The sequence below is a fragment of the Rosa chinensis genome, chromosome 1, assembly GCF_002994745.2.
Source record: "Rosa chinensis cultivar Old Blush chromosome 1, RchiOBHm-V2, whole genome shotgun sequence".
NCBI lineage: Eukaryota > Viridiplantae > Streptophyta > Magnoliopsida > Rosales > Rosaceae > Rosa > Rosa chinensis.
Window position 1 is genome coordinate 4,157,024 of NC_037088.1, and position 22,660 is coordinate 4,179,683.

Here is a 22,660-nt window from a genome sequence, read left to right on the forward strand (position 1 = left end):
CATGTCACTGACATTGTCATTAACATAACCTATGACTTCACTGGGCCAACTCCTTGGCAATGTGTGTTAACCTCATGTCACAGATTATGTAACTGACCATGTCACTTACAATGTATGTAACTGACCAGGCAACTTACAATGTATGTATCTGACCATGTAACTGATCATGTCACTGACATTGTCATTGACATGGCCTGTGACAACCTCACTGGCCATGTCACTAGCTAGTAAAGTCATTTGCCAGCCCAGGTACCTAGTTAGCAGGTCACTGTTAACCTTAAATCACTGGCCAAGGTCACATTGTTAACCTCAAGTCACTGGCCAAGGTCACTGGCCATGTCATTGTTAACTCAAGTCACTGGCCATATCACTTTTTACCTCAAGTCACTGGCCAAGCCACTGTTGACCTCAAGTCACTGGCCAAGGTCACTAACTAGGTCATTCATAACCCCAAGTTAAAGGCCATGTCACTGTTAATCTCAAGTCACGATTAACCTTAAGTCACTGACCGAGTCACTGTTAATCTCAAATCACTGGCCAAGTGACTAACCGAGTCACTGTTAAGATATCAATTAAGATACGTAAGAATCAATTATTTTACAGGAACAAATATAACACCTACCAGTGAACAAACAAAAGTACTAATGAGATTTAATAACTAGGAAAGAAAACTTAACCAACAAAATGCAGTGAAACTATAGCTGCAAACTTTTTTTAATATCATTGTAATGATAAGAATGAGTACATTGCCATGTCCCAGACCATATGAATACCATAGAAGATGATGGCTAAACTATTTTACCACGAAAGTTATTCAGAGAACATGAAAATTGGAAATACATAAATAAACAACTGAACAATAGATCCTTTCGTCAAAGACCATGCTAGGAACTAATGACTTGAAATATAATTCTTCCCATTATGCAACAACCTGATCGAAAAGCCTTAGGCGGATATGCAGAAAGAATAACAAAAGCTAAGTTTAAGTGTTGTTCCAGAAAACATGATAAGTAACTATAAAAGCTGAGACTGATTACATAAACCAGCACAAGTCATGTCATCTATGCAATGAGCGTGCAAGAGAAATATCTCAGGAAGTTTTTTACAGAATATTGAATACAACATCCAACCATGCATCGAGAGTGTTGTCACGCACAATCTTCCCATCTCGAGAAGCCAAGACTACACCTCTAGAACTGAAAAATGGGAAATAATCATCAGCGAGTTCTATTATTCATGTTCTTTCAATCAGAACAGAAATTGTTTGAGAAGCTATATATTAGCAAGCAAAATCAAATCTTGTCCTAAATGTAAGCTGCTTCAAAAAATAATTGGAAACAAAGAGAAATGCTAGTTGCGACTCATACGGTCCTAGTTCATAGAGAAAAAAGAAATCATATAGTCCTAGTTCTACTATGATTGCATCTAGAAGGCTCATAACTTGGTACAAAATTAAGGCAGATCAAGAAACATACTAGGAATAATTTAAATTGTGGATGTGTTGCAACTTATTCAGGTTCCACATTACATTAGTTGATCAAAAACAGTTAAACACCAGCCAACTAACCAAGTATATATATGTTTTCATACAGAGAAACCCTACAGAAGGCCACTACTCATAATACAGATAAATATCCAAGCATCATAATCAACCACTGCATAGGACCATAGAAAACTAAAACATAATCACAAATGTAGACCATTTAGATAAAAGCTTCATCTGGACTGAAAGCAACTCAATTAACCAATAAAGTGATAAGCAAAACCAAAGCTTTATTTTAATTAGTACTTTGCACTAAATATAGCCTTCACTATGCAATCATTTGATTGTTATCAAGTATACAATATTAGAACCAAAATATGAGCCAGAAGTCTGTTATTATGAATCTATGATCAGCACGTGGATCACTACTAGAAATCTGTTCATAGACATCGCATGTTTTAAATCGGTCAGACTTGCCCACGATGTAAAAAAGTAATCTAACATCGTTTTACGAAAATACCGATTTAAATGTATATCATTAACATCGGTTCTTAAAATGACCGGTGTTAAAAGTTTTGTTTGAAAATTTGCGGGAACCTATTTTTGCAAAAAGCGCTAAGTCTTTAAGTGAAATGAGGAAGCGGGGACTAAAACTCAAAATTTTCACACTAAGAAAAAAAATTGCGCCCGACCCCAAAACTGAAACACAAACCCTAAGCTCCGTCCTCAACCCAAACTCGAGCCCTCCTAAACTCGAGCTCCTCTTCCCCATCACAATCATCCCTCCTCCATTCTCAGGAAGAATCTGAAGTGCCGAGATCCCGACCTCGATCTAAAATTGAAGTAACAGCTCTGAATCCTGAGCTCGGCCTCGATCTGAGATTGGCAGAGTTGAAGAAATTAAAGAAGAATGGTTCTTTCTTCTAAGCCCCACCGAAGTCGGGGTTGGAGCCCTAAACCCGAACACGGCAACCCAGCTGCACTCAACTGCACCATTTCTGACTCTCTCCATGACTCCGTGTCTCCGTCTCCGCCGTTTCTAACTCTCCGTCTCCGCCTCTCCGGTCTCCCATCTCTGAGTCTCCGTCTCCGAGCTCCAGGTATCTCTCTCTCCCAGTCTCCCTCTCCGTCTTCTTCTACTCCTCTTCCTCTTCTTCTTCTCTTCTTATCTTCTTCTTCTTCTTAATCTGATTGAATCATGAATCACCCATTTGAAATTGAAATTGAATGGTTACCTTGAGTTTGAAAGTACTGTTGATTTTGTTATGCTTTTGAGATTGGACGGTCTGGAGGTTGAAATGTTTTTCTTGGCGATTTGGTGATTGAGGATTTGGCAAGCATGGCAGAAGTACATTGATATTGTTAGTGAGCTATATCGATCCTACTTGGACTGATGGTTTGATTGTGGTGAGTGGTCTCGCTAGTCCTTGTTGTTTTCAATGTTTCTCTGTATCAGTGGTGTAGTTACTTACTTTCTGTTTGGTTTTCTTGTCGGATTGTTTGTTTTGTATTGCTAGAAGAGCAAAGGTGGAGATGGTAGCTCGATTGGTAATGATTCAAAAAGATCAATGGGACCGGTTTTCAGCACTTCTGTTTATGAGGAGGGATCTGAAAATGATTTGTAAGCTTCTTCACTACTGCTAACTATGGGAGGTTTGATATATTAGGAGTTCATTGTTATATCTACATGGTTTTTGATGCTTTAAGTTCTGCTGAAACTGTCATAATCATGTTCAACATTTTTTGTATGCTTGAGTTAGCTTTTTTGTTGTTTCATTTATCAGCTCAGTTTGTGAACTAGAAGTGGAGATTACTTGTATCTTGGAATAGTGATTGTGGTGGTCTTGTGTCTTGTCTGTGAACACTATAAGTTGCACAATTGGAAGGCTGATAGAGTACTTGGTACTAATTATGTGAAGTTTTATACATGATTTGATCTTGCTCTTTGTGTATAAAAAAAGATTCACGTACAATGTAAATTTGAACTTGCTATGCTATGTCTAATGTGAATTTAGTTCAACTTCTATTGTTCATAATACTCCAACTCCTGAAGAGGTATATTCGACATTTGTTCTATCCTCCTTTTTGTTATGTCCAAAAATATGTGGAGGAGATGGACTATAGTCATTTCTGACTACTTTTGGAACTGCTACGGTTCTTATGGAAGACACTGGTGAAGAATTTGTTCATCTTGGGAGGAACAGACCTTCACTGAGGTTGCAAGAATAGAGGCATGGAATCAGATTTCTTGCATTTTAAACATACAGTGTTCTCTAACTAGCTGAACAGGTATATGCTTAAATGAGTTTGATTCACTTAGTTCTATAGAATGGTTTGGTCTGATAATATACGTGTACGTTACAAATATGGGGACATTTGAAAACATATTAAATTCTTCTGTTTCTTTGTTAGCCAGACAAAACCTTGTCTGATGCAACTTATATGTTTAAAACATTTTCAGAAAATAATTATAAGCAGGAAGTCTTCGAGCAAGCAAGATTGGTAAATGAGAAGAAACTTGATTTGGGACCAAGTTTGTGGTACTCAGCAAGAGAAGATCAGCAAATACTGAACCCCTTGCATTCAAATCCAAACATCAGTAACTACAGTTGCACCGTGCATACTGTACAGTAGACGACAGATATCTTCAAATAATTTCAGAAGGCTGAGGGATGACGAGTGTAGTTTATGTGAATTTGTGCCTCTTTTGGGGAACATGGTGTCCGTTGAATCACTGCAGTTATGTTTTGTCATGAAAACCAAAGAGGTATATAGGCGTTGAGTTTCAAGATACAGTTATCATGAATTTTAATCTTTAATTCGAGAGTCCAAGATTGATTGTCTTATTTAATTCAGGCCATAGGTAACAATATCTTATTGTATTTGGTATGTGTTCATATTCTTGCAGTACTCCAGAAGGATTAATGATATATTGTGAAGATCAAGTAAGGTTTCTCAAGGGGTGTGCACTAAGAGATGTGCGTAGACAGACCTGAATCATCATCTATTAGATGCCTAGCTTGTCGAAGAGGAAGGTTGGGGAGCCCAATAAGGAGGAAAATGTAACTCTTGGACCTGCGGTGGAGAGAACTTTTTTGGCGTTGATACTCATATTTATGCATCCACTCTTTGAGTGATCCCTTCATTTTTGTGATGGACTTGCAAATGCTACCAAGCATGCTTGCAGCACAGTATGTATCTACATGGTGCAAGATGCTTGCATATAGAGCTCAGGGCTGCTAGTCCAGGTGCTGAATCAGCAATGCAAGCACTTGATCTTGCTGACATGCCCAATTTCCACCAACTGTAGCCACTGAAAGCTTGGCGGGCACTCTGGGACATATATAGAAGGTTGACATTTCTCAAATGTGAGGTTTCAGATGTTGCTCTCATTTCTCGTACATTTGGGTTTGGTTGGAGGTGAAACCAATTCTGTCTCAAAGTTGCAAAGACAGGCTGGTCCAAGATTTCTCACATCCCAAACATCAAAATTGATCGCAAAATTGTACAAAAAGATGGAGTCTGGATTTGATCGCCCATCTGATTTCTTGGGTACGTACCAATCATTTTCTTTCTTCTTTTATCTGTTAATTTCCAATTATCAAAATTGATCCACTGCATGCAGAATTTGATTATTAAGTCTCTCTTTTGACTGTCCAAAGATGATGATGATCTAACTCTAGCTTGAGATCAAACCAGAGCAGTCCCTTGGCCAAGCCAACCAAGGCAACTGCGTTGAGTCTCTAGCTTTAGGAAGGCCTAAATGAAAAGGAAAATAACAAAACCTGAAGAAGCTTACAGCTTTAGTTTTGCAGTAGTAAAAAGATTCACCAATTTAGTCCATAATGTAAATTTGCCCTTGCTCTGCTCTAATTTAAATTTAGTAAACAATGTATTTTATTTTAACAAAGCCTGACATTTCTGATCTTTGCTGCTCTTGTAGTCTCAGCCTCTACTTTCAAATGCTAATTAATATTTATTTATGTTTGTTTTTATGTTCTGTTTTCTCTATTCAAAACTCAATGGATTGATAGATCTTAAATTGATGCTCTCACCCAATCTATATCTCCTAGTCTCAGTTTCTACTCATTACTAAGTTAGGAAGGCACCTTCAAAATTTAGCCTTAGAACTCATTTTGCATTGGGTAAGGCCAATGATCAAACAAACTGTATATCAAGGCCAGGACTAAAATTGATAGCTGAGTAAGTTATCATCACTTAGTATATGAAATTTATTTACATGGATTGAATTGCAAAACGGCTAATCTTCTCACTACACTTCAATCAATTATGAATGACTAATACATATTCTTGCTAAACTTATTATATTAGGCACAGAAGAAATTGATTGCAATGAAACAGTGGAACTGCAGAAATGATCCAAAAGTCTCATTTGAGTTCTCGTTCAACACTTTCGTGTCATGCTGACCTCGGTATAGTATGGCAGATTGAAGACTTTGTGCAACTCCGTTTAATGTGTTTGGGAATTTCATATTCTCACCCAGTCATATCACCCTCCAGGATATCATCACTCCTCTTCTTTTTTATACCGCAGCTCCTTAAAAGGTAAATTAGTTTGTTTCAACATGTAATTTTGCAGTTGAACTAAATCTTTTTCTATGTTAGATTTGATATTTGATTTTCTTATCTCAGCGGCTCCAGATTTTCAAGGAATATTGGAAAGGTGGAAGCCTGGAATCTCATTGGATGTGACCTCTTTGCTGTAGGCCAAATTGAGGTCTCTTTCTTGTCACTCAGTTCATTATGTTTAGGATTTGACATCCTTAATTAAGAAACTTCGACTCAATTCGTCAATCACTTCTATTGTTCGTAATACTCTAGCTTCTGGAGAGGTATATTTGACATTTATTTAGTCCTCCTTTTGGAGTTATATGTATATATGCATGCTAAGTACTTTAGTAGTATTCTGTCTACAACGAGTGGTCTGAGTAGTTGCTATGTGCTTGAATGAGTTTGCTTCACTTAATTTTATATAACGACTAGGTCCACTTAGCTAAATTTTCTGCTAAGTTTAGGGGGAATGTGAAAGAATGCTAAATCTCTATTATGTGAAGTTTTATACACGATCTGATCTTGCTCTTCGTGTATAATTTTATGTGAAGTTTCACTATCTAGTGTCATCACTATTTATTATCTTGTTACGTATTTTGGCAAAGAAAGGGGTGCCTAACTTCTGGCTCTATGCATTGCAAAACAATGACTATATAGACGAGGAGGTGGGTGTTGGTGCATACTGTTTCTCGTTTATAATGTTTACATGGTTGTAACTTATGTATAAAATCCTTCTTTGTTTTCTCTCGTATCTTCCCAATTAGATTACTTATCGTGATGAGCGAGGGGTGGACAAGGAGGGGTGAGGCATCATGCATTTTAATTGGAGTGGAAATTTTTAGTATTTTCTGTGTAGATTTAGAACTGTTTTAGTATTATCGAGACTATCTTTGCATAATACTGATTTGAATATTGATGTGCATTTGCATTTGCATTTGGTTCTCTTGGGTTTTGTGCAGATTAGCTTGGTAGAAATGCCAGAGCGTAGCAAGAAAAAGTTGATGGCTTTGACCACTAATGTGATGAGAGATGATAGTGATAAGGTAAAGTGGTCATGCTTATTCTCACTTGGTATTCCGATGTGAATTATGTGTATTGAGATTCACTGCCTTTTTAGTACCTTTTAAGCTTAGTCATGTCGGTCTTTCTTTTTGTTGAGTTTAGTAAATACCAGAAATCACTGTCATTAGGTTTATGTTGCACTGTGAAACTAACTTTGTCATTCTCTTGCAGGGCCTTGGATTATAGTAAGTTATGAAATATTTGGTTGCCAAATATGAAGAGCTAGGGTGTGAAGTGAAATAGATGGGCAAGCCTGATAAGGTGATCTAGTCACATTGGTCTGGTTACCGCTGTTAACTTCACTTCATGTGAACCTTTAGCTTAATACATATTTCTCTTGCACTTGACTACTAAGATGAATTTTGAGCAAGGCTACTTTTTGCTTTGAAGCAAACTTTGGTGTAGAAATTTTGTAGATTGTTGCTCATATGTTTCTAGGCTATCCTTTGTAGGTTTTGGGGTTTTCTTTTGTGACATATGTTCAATCATGAATTTAGAAAGAAAATTAATGGAAAGCCCCAATTTTTGGATGATTATGAAATGCATTTCTTTTGCTAGCAGCAGCTAGATGCAAACTTAGCTCATCACGCTTGTCAAAATGAAGTGAAGGATATAAAAGCATAACAAAACAGTAATGCCAAGGAAAACGAAGTCACTTGAGAGATTAGAAATCAGTATCAAAATGAAAATCGATGTCTTATGATTATTAATATATCGAGTTGTGTCCGCAGAATCAATGTACTCAAAACTAGTGCACATCGATTTTACAAAACAAAAGCGATGTCTACAATGAAACAACACATCGGTTCTAGAAAAAGCAAGCGATGTACATAAAACCATTGAACATCGTTTTGCTTAAATGAAAACGATGTGCTGTGTTAAATGAAACATCAGTCCTTAAAAAAAAACCGATGACGCCTAAAGATACAGACATCGTTCTTAAGAAAATAATGTATCAAGCTACATGTAAAAATGCCCACGAACAAACAATACTCATGGCAACTGATGTCTACAAGTGTACTGGACATCGCTTCTGGAATAGAAATCAATGCAAATGTTCGCATAGGTATTGTTCGACATATACTTTATTAAGCATAAAATGTGAAAATATGAAGAATTAGACATACCTAACATACAAAAATATGATGATTATAACGATTATACATCGATTTGTATTTTAGAATCGATGTTGGTTGTTGTCTGGGACATCGGTTGAAAACGCGCTTATACTGATGTCTATAGTTTTCTCTACACCCACTAAGACATCGGTCGAAAATTAGTTTAACATCAGTCCAGAACCGATGTCTATGAACAAAATTCTAGTAGTGGATCCATAACTAGTAGCCTAATATCGCTTGAATTTCATGTTGGAAAAGGATGCAAGCCATTGAATTTCAAAAGCATAGTTCCGTATATCTGTTTTCTTCCTAGCATATGCTCTTTTTCCCTGATCAAACTAATCAACTAATTACAACCCACATCCCGTGCCTACTACAAATCCAAGAGATGTGTTTTCCTATAATCCCTCCCAAAAATTAAAATTTCACATGTCAATACCACATGAAAAACTTTCAAGTATTCTAGTCTTGAGTAATTGACATCCAGTTACCTTTATGAAATGTAGTATTCTAACACAGTTCTAATCCTAGTTCAAGAATATAATCCGAGTAAGAAATGAAAAACTTCAAAACAAGAAAGGTAAGAAAAATCCTTCCTTATCAAGATATAGAAATGGAAGACGGAGAGAACTCCAATTCCAAAACGTTCATCATCAGAGAAAATGGGAAACTGAAAGTCCCGGTGCAGAAAGCTCCTACAGGAAAGAAAGAAGAAAGAAATTCTCAAAGATTTGTCCTAGAAGACAATATGCCTAGGGTGCCAATCACAAACTATGGCATATGGCTAAATCTAGACAAAGCTCTAGATAAAAGAAAAGCTATTGACCAATGGGTAGATAGCCTAATGATGGCCTCTGCTCTCACCCTTGGGAAGTTTGAAGCACCAGATCTTCAGGTGTACTATGAAACTACTCTCACTGGAGTAACCAAAAAGTACTATTTGTCTTTCAAAGAGACTGCCAGAGGAAGAGACTGGCTAGAAGAAATAAAAAAAATCCAAAGTCTCCATATGATTTTGCAGTACCCCTGTACGATCAATTCTGTGGAGATCTCTCAAATCTGAGTGAAAAGGCTAAAGAAACGGCCAAATCAAATATCTATGCTCTAAAAATTTGTGACATGAGATATTTTGAAGATTACTTGAATGAATTTCAAGAATATTACTGTACGATCGGTGAACTAGAAAATACTGATCTAGTCAACATGTTGCACAGAAAACTTCCTGAACCATGTAGAACAGCTGTGAGAGAAAGCATAGCTGAAAAACCAATTGAAAGATTTTCAGTTGGAGGAATTGCCTACAGAATCAAGCAATTATTGAAAGAACAATGCAAAGAAAATGTTAGAGCCAAAATGGCAAAGAAAAAACTCAAAGGAGTTGAAAATTTCTGTTATGGAATACTGGATATGCCTACCAACTAGGGATGTCATGAATCCAAGTTCCACAAAAAAAGAAAAGAAAAATATTACTCTAAAAAATTCAGAACGAGTAGTAAGAAAAAAAATTGGAAATTTAAGAAAAGTTCCAATTTCAAGAAGCAACAGGATGAAGATCCAAAAAAGAAATTCTTCAAGAAAAAGAAGAATCACCAAACCAACCATCAGAATAAACAACCAGGCAAGAAAGTTTGCAGATGCTGGTTATGTAAAGCTGAAGGGCACTATGCCAATGAATGCCCAGAAAATGGTAAAAGATCTACTAAAGCTCTATTTGAAGAATATGAGCTCATAGTAGAAAAACCAAATATGAAGGGCTACAAAATAGCCTATTCTGATGAAGAAGATGACAGATCAGTCTACTCTGCCTGGTTTGAAGAAGAAGAAGAAGAATCATCTGATTCTGAAACAGATTCTGAAGTAGAATACTTAGAATCCAGACAGATGAATGTTCTTAAAGTCAAAAACTAGGAAGAAAGTAAGACAAAAGAAATAACGTCTTCTTATCAGGTGAACCCTGGTACATTCGTTTGTGACTACTGCTTATGTCATGAAAAGAATGGACTTCCTGTGTTTTGTGAAGAATCAAAAAAAACTTAACACAAAGAATGCTTCATAGCTGAAGCAAGAAGAAAAACCAAGAATGACCTTATCAGCCAATTGGTAGAACAAGAATATGAAGAATACTTCTCTGACCAGAAAGAGAAGGAAATAGAAGCTTTGGTCCAAGAAGTTATGGAACCCTCTTCCTCAGAAATAAAGGAAGAACAAATCAATGAAAATATAGAACTGGTTGAACCACCAGAGAACGTTCCAGAAGAATGCAAACCATTCATACCACAGGAACAAGCTCAAGAAGAGCTTCAACAATCGAAAATTGTCTCGACTAGTAGATACAGCAACTACATAGAGATTGGATTAAAATTCCCTGATCATAAAAAATATCATCTACATGCATTTGTAGATAATGGATCGGGATTTACAGTTGCAAAAAGATTTGCAATCCCAGAAGAACTCTGGAAAGAAGATAAGAAAAGAATAGCTACTGGTGTCCAGTTTGATGGAAGCCACTTAACAATGAACAAGGTAGCTAGAGATGTTCACATCACCAATGGTGGAGGAACATTTGTTATCAACACCCTTTGGCAATCAGAAGGCCAAGGATCAAATTTCTTGTTGGGAAATGATTTTATTCTCCAACATAGATTTATTCAAGATGAAGAAGCAATAGGCTTCAGAAAAGGAGAAAGGGTGTTCTGGGTAGACAGACTTACCCAAGTAAAAAGTGTAGTAGGTCCAAACTTTACTACACAATACCAGATATTGCATCGAAATAGTTGTGATCCAAATTTGAACCTATGCTTCAAATTAAGCAACAAAAAGAATTGCTTATCGAAAATTCTTCTTCAAAAGAAGAAAAAACAACTAGCGAATAAGAAGAAGCTAGTTTCATCCATGAGCATAACCTCAAGCACTTTCAGAATAGGCTTGAGTCTCAGAAAGTTCCTACTCTTGATAAAATCAAGAAAATGCTCTAACAGAGTATCAATGTCGACCCTCAGAAATTTTGGGAAAAAAACCCAGTGGTCCGTGAATTGAGATAACATGATATGAACGCCATCTGTCATGTCAAAGCCATTCCTCAGTACAAAGAGGAAGACCAGGAAGAATTCAGAAAAGACATTGAAGATCTCCTGAACAAGAGATTAATTCAACCATCTACTAGCCCTCATCATGCTCTAGCATTCTATGTGAGAAATCATGTAGAAAACATCAGAGGAAAAGCTAGAATGGTAATTGACTACATAGATGTCGATAAAAAGACCGTTAAAGACAGTTATCAAATTGCTCAAGTACGAGTACAGATCAACCAGCTCAGACGAGCTAAGGTCTTTTCAAAATTCGATGCAAAGTCGGGATTTTAACAAGTTAAAATGCATCCAGACAGTGTTCCTCTCACTGCATTTGGAACATCACAAGGTCATTACGAATGGTTTGTAATGCCCTTTGGCCTAAAACAAGCTCCTTCAATATTCCAGAGAAAAATGGATGACATCTTCAAACATGTTGCTGAATTCTGCGTCGTCTACATTGATGACATTCTTATCTTCTCCAAAAACAGAGAAGAACACATGAAACACCTCTATGAGGTTGTAAAGCTGATAGTTCAGCATGAAATCATCTTAGGAGAAAAGAAAATCTTCTTTATCTTAGATGAAGTTGATTTCCTTGGAATAAACATCAAGAATGGAGTGATAAAACTCCAACCCCACATCCTTGAGAAAATCTGGAAATTCTCAGATAGAATTCCTGATGCTAAGAGTTTAGAGAGATTCTTAGGAGTAATCAACTATGGAAGGGATTTCATTCCCAAAATCTCAGGACTAACAACAATGTTATCTCCTAAAACAAGTTCCAAAAGAAAATGGAACTTCACAGAAGATGATGAAAAAATTGTGAAGCAGATAAAAGCTCTCAACCTCCCTCCTCTCCAACAACCAGAAGAAAATGATGAAATCATTCTCCAAACAGATGCCAGTGATAATTACTGGTCTGGTGTTGTTCTGGCAAAAACTCCTAGAACTAACATTGAAAAGATCTGTAAATTTTGTAGTGGCAAGTTCAGCCCTGCATAACAAAATTATCCTACAAGAGAAAAAGAAATTTTGGCTGTAAAGAAAACAATTTTAAATTTTCGAGCTTTCTTGGAAAACCCTTTACTGTACTCACGGATTGTGCCAGAGTAAATAATTTTAAAAATTTTAAACTTGATAAAACTGCTGATAGAGGAAGATTAGCAAACTGACAATTATTTCTTAACCAATATGATTATAATGTTGAGTTGATTGTAGAAAACAAAAACTATCTTCCAGATGCTCTAACCAGAGAACTAGCAATGTTCTGTCAAAGAGATGATGACGAAGGTTGCAATCCCAGAAACAGAAGAACTGGGAAAGAACATGAAACTGCTAGGGATCTTAAAGAAAAAAATCCTCAAAACGTTTAAGCTAAGTCTAAAAGGACTAACCACAACTGATCAATCCCAGGGTAAAGGATTGGCTAACCCGTCTCAAACGGCAGACGGTAAAGGCTCATCAAGACCGTTGAAGGCTGTTGCTTTGCGAAAAAGCAAATCAACTCCAACTGGAGTAATAAAGGTTTTTAATTATGAACTAAAATTTTTTGTTGATCCTGTGTTCAGAATTGGCAGGAGGCTAGCATACCACCAGAAGACAATTTTAGATAACCTCCTATTTGCCTTTCAGGAAAGAAATAGTGGCATCATGTTCCCAGCTCTGTTTGCATTAGCTTAAGAACTCCATGAAAATGCTAGACCACAGTTTGAAGAAGTTCATGAAAAAATGCACAGCAGAGTGCTGTCCAGAATGAGAAAATCCAGTATCTTGAAGATCCTGAAAGTGCTAGAGTTCCTGTTTTAGCACTAAACGAAGCAGACTGGTTTGACTTTCATAGTCTCATTTGAAGTCAGAATTCTGATTCATTTCCTCCAACTCTCTTCATAGTCCCTGGACCTTATGTTGGAAGATATGTAGTCAATGTTCAGAGTGAAAATCCTCAAGAACACAAGCTGTGGCTTGTTGAAAATGGTTTTGTCCACAATCTCTAGACTAAAACAAATAATGATCTCAAAGGGTTACCACCTATCATAGTCAATACAGTTATAAATGTCAGAAAAACTGACTGTATCCTCCGGTTGAAATTCATATCAACTCCTCCAGAATGGATCCAAAACAGAAATGGTGAAGTTGAATATATTTCTCCATATCATTATGTGAGGATAATTCAAGGAAGATATCTTCAGCCTGCATGTGTGGGATACAATGGCCAACCAAATTCTAGCATTCCTTGGATGAAGGCCATGTCCCTCGATTATATCCAAAAGATCATCGAAGAAGATAAAGCAAACACATTCCTGGCAGCAGGAGAGAAAATTATAATCACTGCCTATGATCATCCTGAAGTTGTGAGCAGTGACCTTTTTCTGTCTCTCAAGAGAAAGAAAATCGATTCTACGTTAGCATGCTAGCAGTGGATCTAGAAACTTGAAAATGACAACCACTACAAGATGTATACAGATACAGACGTAGAAGATAATCAAGTTAAAGCCAGGATGGATGACAATTCTCCTGTCCTAGGCCATAATTCTGAAACAGACGAAAACATATGAAGCAGTATGTGTAAAAAGCACCAAAAGCAACTTTGGCTTTTCCTAAAGATGCTTTTGCTTTTCAGAAAAGAACAAAGTGAAAAACATTTCACCTAAAAGAATATGCTTTTCGCCAACCGACCTCCATTATCAGGAGCACTCACGAAAGCAGACAATAATAGAGTTATGCTGTACATTTTTATGTTTTGAATTCTGGTTTGAGTTTCGCTCCCTATATAAGGAGCTTTAGTTTCAGTTGTAAGGCATCAGAAAATTGAGCAAAAGAATCTTCTCTCAAGAAATAAGAAAGCCATAGTAGCAGTGTGTTCTTCCCTTCCTGTCTAGTGTGAAGTAATGTGCTTTCATTACAAGTATATGTAATCATTCTTATGGATAGCTAAACAGCTTTTTAGCTATTTACCTGAGAATGAGGCTCTGAATTTCTAATCTGTACTTATGTTTAAATAAATAAATTCAGATTGCTCATCCACCTCATCAATATTTTTCAGGCTTTAAGTTTTATGTTATTCTGTTATTTTTAGCCTAATTCCTGTAATATCTCTAAGTCTACATTTCCTGTTTTTAAGAAAAATTTGCCTCAGTCTAATGACATAAACAAGCAGCAGTGATTCCGCCTGTTAAAGTAAACGTTAGGCAAGGAGCCGTTAGGTGAAAAACTTGGCCATGTTGAAGGCTAGTTTTGTATTTTTCAAAAGTTTGAGCAGGTATTACTAAGAAAAAGTAGATTCTAGACCCAAAAGTCAGCATATGATACATTATACACTACTTTATAAAATCTACCCTTATGAATCTCTTTTTCTTAAGATTTGTATAAATGGGCACAATACAAACTTATTGGTGCTAGTAAGCAAAATACTAGAGATTTCTGGGTAAACGAGAATTAACCCTTTTTCATATGTCGGGATATACCCATGTTCGTGAAAGTCACCTACCCAGCTAATTCCTTAATTAATTGTGTCAACTACCGTTGAATTTAAATTCGGTCGTAGAGTAACGAGAAAAGTAACCCGCTTGAACTGCCTCATTACTATCCATCCTTGGATTTAAATTCAATTACAGTTGAACACAATTGAATCAAAAATTAATAGAGTAGATGAACGAGACTGTTTGTAATCATCACCTGAATTAATCACCGGGACCATGACTTTGGAACAAAATAATTCCTACTTATTTCTACAGATAGTAATGCATCAAGCCTAATATAAAAACAGCATCCTATAATTTCAGGGTCAACATTCCTGGTCCTATTACAGAAACTTTTTTAATGTCGAGACTACAGTATTGAAATACAGAGGGAGAATGAGGGAGCATAGGAGAGAGAGCCTGCCGTGTAGCTAACCGAAGTTGGATGGAATTAACACTTCAAGGAATACCCATGAGCACCCAACAAACAACTCCCTCCCTCCTCTGTGAAGACTGAAGAATGAGCAAAATTACAAGCCACGGCAAATGCTACAACATATGTATGCGGAGAGCTACCTGACCAAATGGGGAAGGAAGCCTCCAAATGAAAAAACAAAACAAAAATACATCCCCCTCATGTTCTTGACCTCTTCTGCTTTTGGGATACAAAGCGAACCCCTTGCTTTCCAAGTTCCAGAGATTTGACTTTGCCATCATCTAAAGTAACAGATAACAGTGATGTGCCTTCAATAACATCACTAACGACTCCTTTGTGCCTGAATACATGAAAAGGGGAAAGGTAATCAACATATAACGAATAAACTGCAGTTCTCCCACCAAACCAACATACATGGCAAGAAAGGAGCATTAAACAGATTTTTTTTTTTTTTTCAAATGCACCAATTATCACACCAAAGCAGCAATCACATCTTCATCTAAGATATTGATTCAGTATTTGAATGGCATTCATCATTTTCTCTTCACATGATATTTACAATACCAGCCATTTTATCTCGTTCCTTTATAAAAATTAGCCCCCTCCCAACAGCCTTACACTACAGTCATTAATAAACTATTGCCCTTGTAAATGAGATAAAATGTATGCATGAAAGGCAGCTGAAACACATATGCATGGCAAAAGCTGAGAAACATACAAATTGACTCCTGAGCTGTGAAGCAGATGTCTTCGTATGAATATTTTTCATATTCTAGAGGTAAGAAACATAAAACTAAGAAGTTCACAGCTCACGATATAGGCATTCAATGTTTTGATTCATAATTTGTTCTACTTGGTTGAGGGTTTGGTTTCTTTAACAAGGAAAGTTGGAGAAACGAGTATGCATCATCCTCCCAAAAACTTTGAATGACTATTTTCTACTCTAAATGATAGATTGAATTAGGAAAATATGTAATGGAACAATTTCAACATATGACTGATGTGCCAAACCTAGGTAAAACAAAAGCACTCACCATGAATTGTCCGATAGCTGCTGTACTTCAACTCGTTTTCCAACTGCATCTTTTCCCAACTTTTTCAATATCCAATTAGCATCCATGATCTCATCCATTAAATTATCTTCAACCGACGGTCCCCTATCATCATTTTCACTAAATGATGTTTTCTCCATAAACGGTGATGGTCTCTTTCTTTTTGACCGTTGACCCTTAACAGAGCTTTTTTCTTCTTCATGCTGAGAAGAACTCTGGCTTTCAACATTGGGTTTCTTAAGCTTAAACTTCAACAAAGGCTTATGATCTTTGGAGGAAGAAACTGAAACTGGTGTTTGGCCAGAATCATCATTCCTATGAGCAGATACAGCAGACCTGCTTTCTGAGTGCTTCCTTGAGTATACCTTGTTATTTCTCATAGTGGGGATCTCAACTGCAGGCTCACTTGCCGTCATGCCTCCTTCAATGCTTTTTCCGGATGAAACATGCGCCTGCTCCGGAGGAATGCCTTCGTCTTCCTCAACCCTATCACCTTTCACAAATTTGGGGTTATGATCTGGAGCTCCTGACCTAGCCTTTCCCAACTTTATAATATTTCCTTCTCTTCCAGCAACCTTTGAACCTATCACATGACAAAGAATTATCAATTCTATCTGCGCAAAATTGTAGACCAGCACGAGGGTTTCGGTTACATAAAATAATGAAAATCGACCAAGATACTAATAAATGAAATAGGAAACAGATAAGAATCAAATTAAAGGCATATTAAGGGGATTCTACCTTTGACACCTTTAGCATCGCCAAAATTAGCAGAACCATCATGTCTATTTCCCACCATAGTATTTGTTGTCCTCTGGTTTGCATCTTCACCACCTGCTCGTGAATAGGATCACAAATCATAAAGAGAGATAGAGAGAGAGAGAACAGTATCTGATATTTGTACCATATACAGTATATAGATGAAATACCATTGGAGGTCACCGAAGCATGTTCTCTTTGATAGGTTGAAGCATCAGAACTTGGAGATTTAGTTATATTTAACTTTTTTGCACCAAAGTTTATCACTAGCTTCTTCTCTTTCACAGGCTTAGACTTGCCAGCATGCTTCCCAGTGTCCTCTACACTATCCAGACCATGAGACTTGCCCTTAATACGAACTTTGGAGGTCCTATCTCCACCATTCAACATCACTTCATCAACAAACTTGTGCTTCAATACGCTTGGCTCACTGACAGAGAAAATCTCTTCAGGATGGCTCACACTTCCAGCAAGAGGTGAAGAATATACTTCTGGTTCTACATTTTTAGAGGAATGCATCTCATCATTCTTGTCCGACCCAAGGTATTGGTGATCATGTCCTCGAACACTCTGATTTGCTTCGGTATTACTGATTGAGATTTCCTGGTATTCCTTCTTCTTAGCAGGGATTCTGATTAAAGATTTCTTTCCACTGTCCTTGGTCTTTTTTGGCGATTTATCAACTAATCCTTTGAGAGACAATTTCAAGGGACGTCCATATTCACTCTTTGGTATTGGAGGGCCATTTTCTTCATCATCAGAATAGGGAGGAATAGAAAATATTTCTTCATGAGCTGGCAACCCTGCAGCAGCCCTTAAGCTAGTAATTAAATCTCGTTCAGCTTCGTCTTTTCGCTTCCAAAGCTCTTTCGCAGCATCCTCATGATTCTTGACCTGGCAGAAGAGATTCAACAGACGATCAATTATTCTCTTCTTTTTTTTTTTTTTTTTTTTTTTTTTTGAGGGGGGTGGGGCGGGGAACTAATATTTAACTTTAGCGAACCTGGTGGCACTCTCCACGACATGTGGCACATTTGTACTGGAGATTTCCATCTAACTGATATTGTTGATATTTTTCATCACTGGAAAAAGAAATAACACAATTTAGGAAACAAGTAAAAAATTCATATTAATGTCAAACAATAATTTGCATTTATATATGGATGGAAAGGAGGCTTGAGAGGGAAACATTCACCAACATAAATGCATGATATTAAAAATGATTTGCCTGCTAGCCAGACCTAAGGCTTCTGAAATCTGAGTAAAGAAAGAAAGTGTGAACAGAATGACATGTCATTCCATTACTTTTTGCTAAATGAAATCATATCTCCTGTTAAAATTGGACAATCAACCATGTTCTTTATCGAAATTGGTCTTCAGAACCAGCGGAATCAGAGGAAACTAAGCACAGTAATTGTTAGTATACAAAATAATCAACCTGATCCCATCACAATGGCAATGTACCCAACGCTGGCAAATATCACAGCAGACCATAGGTGTTGATTCTGAATCTCTATAAACCTACAAAATGCCAAAATGGATATTGTCAAAAGTGTGCATCTCCCTAATTTTTTGTGTGCCCGTGTGAAGCATGTATACAGTGTGCATGCATACAAACAGGACAGATAACATAATCCAATGAGATGCTTCAAAAATAAGATATACCGTTGAAATTAATTAGTACATGAATAACTGTAGCTCCTAATAATAATTAACTGATCAATCAAATGCAACACAAATCATAAAAGTCAATTAAAAACAAATAACCTGAGGAAAATAGTCTAAAAAATAATTAGTACCTTCAAGCAAACAGGGCAATAATTCCCCTTAACAAATAATCGTCCACATGCATCACAGCAGGTGTATCCCAAAAACCACCTGTCAATTTAACCAGCAAAGCATAAGTCTATGACTTCCTTCCAAGTTAGCTAACTGGGTCATAAAAATAAGAAACTTAAGAAAAGAGAGGGGTAATAAAAATGAACAACTTTGAGTTCCATGAGAAAGAGAGGCCCATCAAAGATTAAAATTGTATAAGCGTCTTACACAAACAAAACTCATAATGAAACATGTTCCTGATGGATTTCAATGACGTATAGAAACTACATCAAATGCAAAACACCACAATACCCCAGAACATATAACTTAAAAGGATGTGCGAGATGGTATCACACCAAAAGGCATGGTGTGAGAAGGCCAGAATCTCACAAGGTGCAGAACACAGAAAACTAAGATACTACAAAGTAAACTAAATCAGAAAATCACAATTACAATCATCTTGTCATCAATGTAGGCAAGATAATAAAACTACTAGATCAAAATAGTAAAAATACATACCTTACACTCAAACCATTTCCTGGCACGTTTGACCCACAGCTGTGACACTTTGTATGTTTTGGGCACACATAAACTCCAGCAGAAACATTCTGCAACAAGCATGAACAAATATAAGCATATTTTCAGCCTGAGATAGGAAATCATAAATAAGTAGTGCATCCCACCTTATGTGAAGGATGTTGGCAGTAACAGTGGTAAGCACCATCACACCTTTTGCAGAACATAAGTTTGTTTGGATCTCCTGTTCTTCGACATACCTGGAGAAATGATGCAATAGGTACCTGGTTAAGGAAGTGACTCTTTGGAAACCCAATACCAGGACCACTGGCCCATACAAATAATCTGGCATCATTGGTTTAAAATGAAATGTATAAAAGAATCGGTGGATAAAATTAAATAAATAAGTCCTCATGAAGTGTTATTAAGAGACAATTTATAGCCTATAATAATGGACCAAGCAGAGGTATCTCGATACAGAATGTAGTGGTGGCCAACAGCCCTAATTTTAGGCATAGGAACATCAGACTTTATTTTGATACATATATCAGGGATCATATTATTAAGATGCCTAAAAATATTTAGGTTTTTAAGGGAAAAGTTACAATATAAGAGAGCAATGATCGAAACAGGAAAAGAAAAAGAAACTTACAAATAAACGAAGGCATATCAGGAGAATACTAGAAAACACATGATTGGGTGTGCATGCAAAATGGGAACATGAGTTTTGTACCAACAATAATAGATAATATCCCCACAAAAAAAAACAAAAAACAAAAAACAAAAAAATAAATAAAAAAAGGTGATATAGGAAGCTGAATAGAAGATACATGTAACAAGATTGGAGGAGTATTGCACATCACTCATTACCTCACAAATTCGGCACGAGGGCATGCCCATGAACTCCAGTGAAATAGATCTGCACAGAACTTCCAGTACATTAATATGTCAGATCTATAGCCACTTACAAAAGCTTAGGAACCATTAGTACCTCTGTGTTGAGACCAAGTTTTCAAGCAGTTCCTATGGTACTTTTTGCCACAGGTTTTACATGGAAGCATCCTTCTTGCTCTCTGACTTCCTTCATTTTCACCACAAAAGCATATCCGACACATAACATTGGACTGACCCTGCTCTTCTCCCACAACTCCTCTGGAGGTGTCCTGATAACAGGGGGAAAAAATGAAAAATTTATATTATCCAACATAAACAATACGGGTGAGTATTTAGAGGGGGAGAGTAGAAAAGGATCTATAAAGAATTGAACAGCCAACTTTTTATCAAGATCGCAATACTACGTGAAAAGATAATTATAAATAGCACAACTATCTCATAACAATCAGATTATAATGGAAAAAAGGTGCCCCGACATAATCAAATACAACACATACTCCAGAAGCTAAATGGAGGTATGCCATTCGAGTAACAGCAAAACTTGCTAGGTCTCATATCGTGTCCAAAGCTAATGGGGTATCAAGTCTGACTAAACCAAACGGGTGAGGGCACTTCAACATGATGTTCCATTCCTTGTTAGAGCATATGTACTGTAGTTTTTCATATGCAGCACATCTTGGGTGTGTGTATGTGTGTAGCTGGGAGGTTCTATAAGCAAGGAAGAAACACATTTACATCCTAGTTGAAGGTTATATCATTAGAATATAAACCCTACTTTCGGTTCTTAAGTTGAGAAGCTACTTAAAAGCATTTTCTTTGCAGCTAAAGTGCTGCAACCACTTAGACTCACTCTTTACAAAACATTTTCCCCAATGAAAGGCTATTGCTTTCTCTTAAAAGCAGGAAAATTTTAAAAATAAATATATAAATGCATTGCCTACAAATACAAACACGTAGTGATAAATGGACCCCTATTAATTAAGGAAATTCTCAGCTACTAATTCAAAGCCTCTCGTTGCTGCAAACCAACATGAGCCCGAAAAGAACCCAAAAAAGTCATTATGTAGCAGAAACAGTAAAAACTAATCAACACTCAGCAAGCACTTTCCCAGTACCATATATAACAAAATCTCAAATTCCTTTTTTGCAATTAACTCTACGAAAAACTCAAAATTCACATATCATGTATTCATCTACAAAAAAATTAACATCTCCAAATTACAGCCAGTGAACTCCAAAAAGATAATATCCTAATAAGCAGGTGCATAACACATAAAATTCATATAGTACAAGCAGTAAATTTGAAGAGGCTCACCGACAAATCACCAGACTCAAAGCGGCGAGCGAAGTCCTCAGCGGCCACCATATCCGCGGCAGCCTTGCGCTGTAGAGCAGCTCGCTTGGCCTGCGCGGAGGCCGCAGCCGCCGACTCATCATCGACCAGCGCCGTCACCGCGGCATCTCCTCCAGCCACCGACGGCGGAACAGGCTGAGCCGTCGGCGGCGGCGGAGGCGGCGGCGCGACTTTGGGAACAGCGACCTGGACGGTTTTGGCGTCGTCACCGCGAGCCCTAATTCCGGACGGATCGCTGAGAAAGTCATGGACCTTGATGACCTCGTCGAGGAAGCACGCCTTGGAATTCGCGGTGGCGAGGGATCGAGGAAACCCTAGCGGACAGAAGCAGATTCGCCGGCTTCAAAACAAAACCAAAACCACCACAACAGAGAAGAAGAAGGAAGTTTCAGTGAGCCAGAGAAAGAGAGGGAAAACCAAAGAGAAAGAGAGAGAGGGTTTTAGAGAGAGAAAGAGAGAGAGGGTATACCATGTAATTGGGCAAGCGACGTGAAATGCCATCAAGATTTAGATTTCAAAAAAAAATTTGTGTTTAGGGGATCGCCCTCCTAAAATTTTTACTTGGGGGAGAAAATTAAAATTATAAATTTATATAAAGAAAATAAAACCAATTTATAGGTGTGGGGGTGACTGTGATGACGAAGAAAAGGGGAGAGAGAAGAGAGACGAGGAGAGAAACAGGTCCTCTCTCTCTGTGTGGCCGATTTGAGGGTTTGTGTGCGTTTTATTTTCAATTTTGGGATTTTTCGTGTCGTTTCGGCTCGGGGTCCGTTGGTCAATACACATATAGCAATGGGGTCGAATTACAAATTTATTTTTTTACACCGCCATTATTCTTCACTGTAGTTTCTTGAATTTTTTATATTGACAATGAAGGGTTAAAAGATCCATTGCTAATATTGGAAAACGCACCACCAAGTTTCAAAAATTTTAAAAATAAGCGTGGAAATTTTACATCAGGAAAAAAAAAGAAAAGGATTTATAAGTAGACAACCTTACTTCTGTTTACACTGAGATCATTTGAGTAAAATTCAGTACTTAATAGATAATTAAGTTTGAACAATATC

At 37.1% G+C, this 22,660-nt stretch overlaps 2 protein-coding genes across 4 annotated transcripts; one reads left to right on the top strand and one right to left on the bottom strand.

The window, feature by feature from the left end:
- Positions 1-3,966: 3,966 nt before the first annotated feature.
- Positions 3,967-6,331, top strand: LOC112180033. 3 transcript variants are annotated; one of them, XR_005804759.1, is made up of 4 exons: positions 3,967-4,250; positions 4,392-4,461; positions 5,931-6,049; positions 6,137-6,331. XR_005804759.1 is itself a non-coding variant. In XM_024318532.2 (3 exons), the coding sequence occupies exons 1-3, from the start codon at positions 4,999-5,001 to the stop codon at positions 6,273-6,275; spliced, it is 303 nt and encodes a 100-aa protein (XP_024174300.1). In that variant the 5' UTR covers positions 4,949-4,998; the 3' UTR covers positions 6,276-6,331. The 3 variants fall into 3 exon arrangements, 1 of the variants encoding a protein (XP_024174300.1); XR_002928033.2 differs by lacking the exons at positions 3,967-4,250; positions 4,392-4,461 and adding an exon at positions 4,946-5,035; XM_024318532.2 differs by lacking the exons at positions 3,967-4,250; positions 4,392-4,461 and adding an exon at positions 4,949-5,035 and having other exon boundaries at positions 5,923-6,049.
- Positions 6,332-14,965: 8,634 nt separating this feature from the next.
- Positions 14,966-22,292, bottom strand: LOC112193026. Its single transcript, XM_024333035.2, is given in 14 exon segments — positions 14,966-15,540; positions 16,235-16,835; positions 16,994-17,086; positions 17,182-17,905; positions 18,015-18,093; positions 18,450-18,532; positions 18,811-18,889; positions 19,349-19,437; positions 19,513-19,605; positions 20,216-20,232; positions 20,235-20,264; positions 20,337-20,508; positions 21,555-21,933; positions 22,063-22,292. Coding segments are annotated over 14 exon segments (2,613 nt in total). The 5' UTR covers positions 22,095-22,292; the 3' UTR covers positions 14,966-15,398.
- Positions 22,293-22,660: the final 368 nt, after the last annotated feature.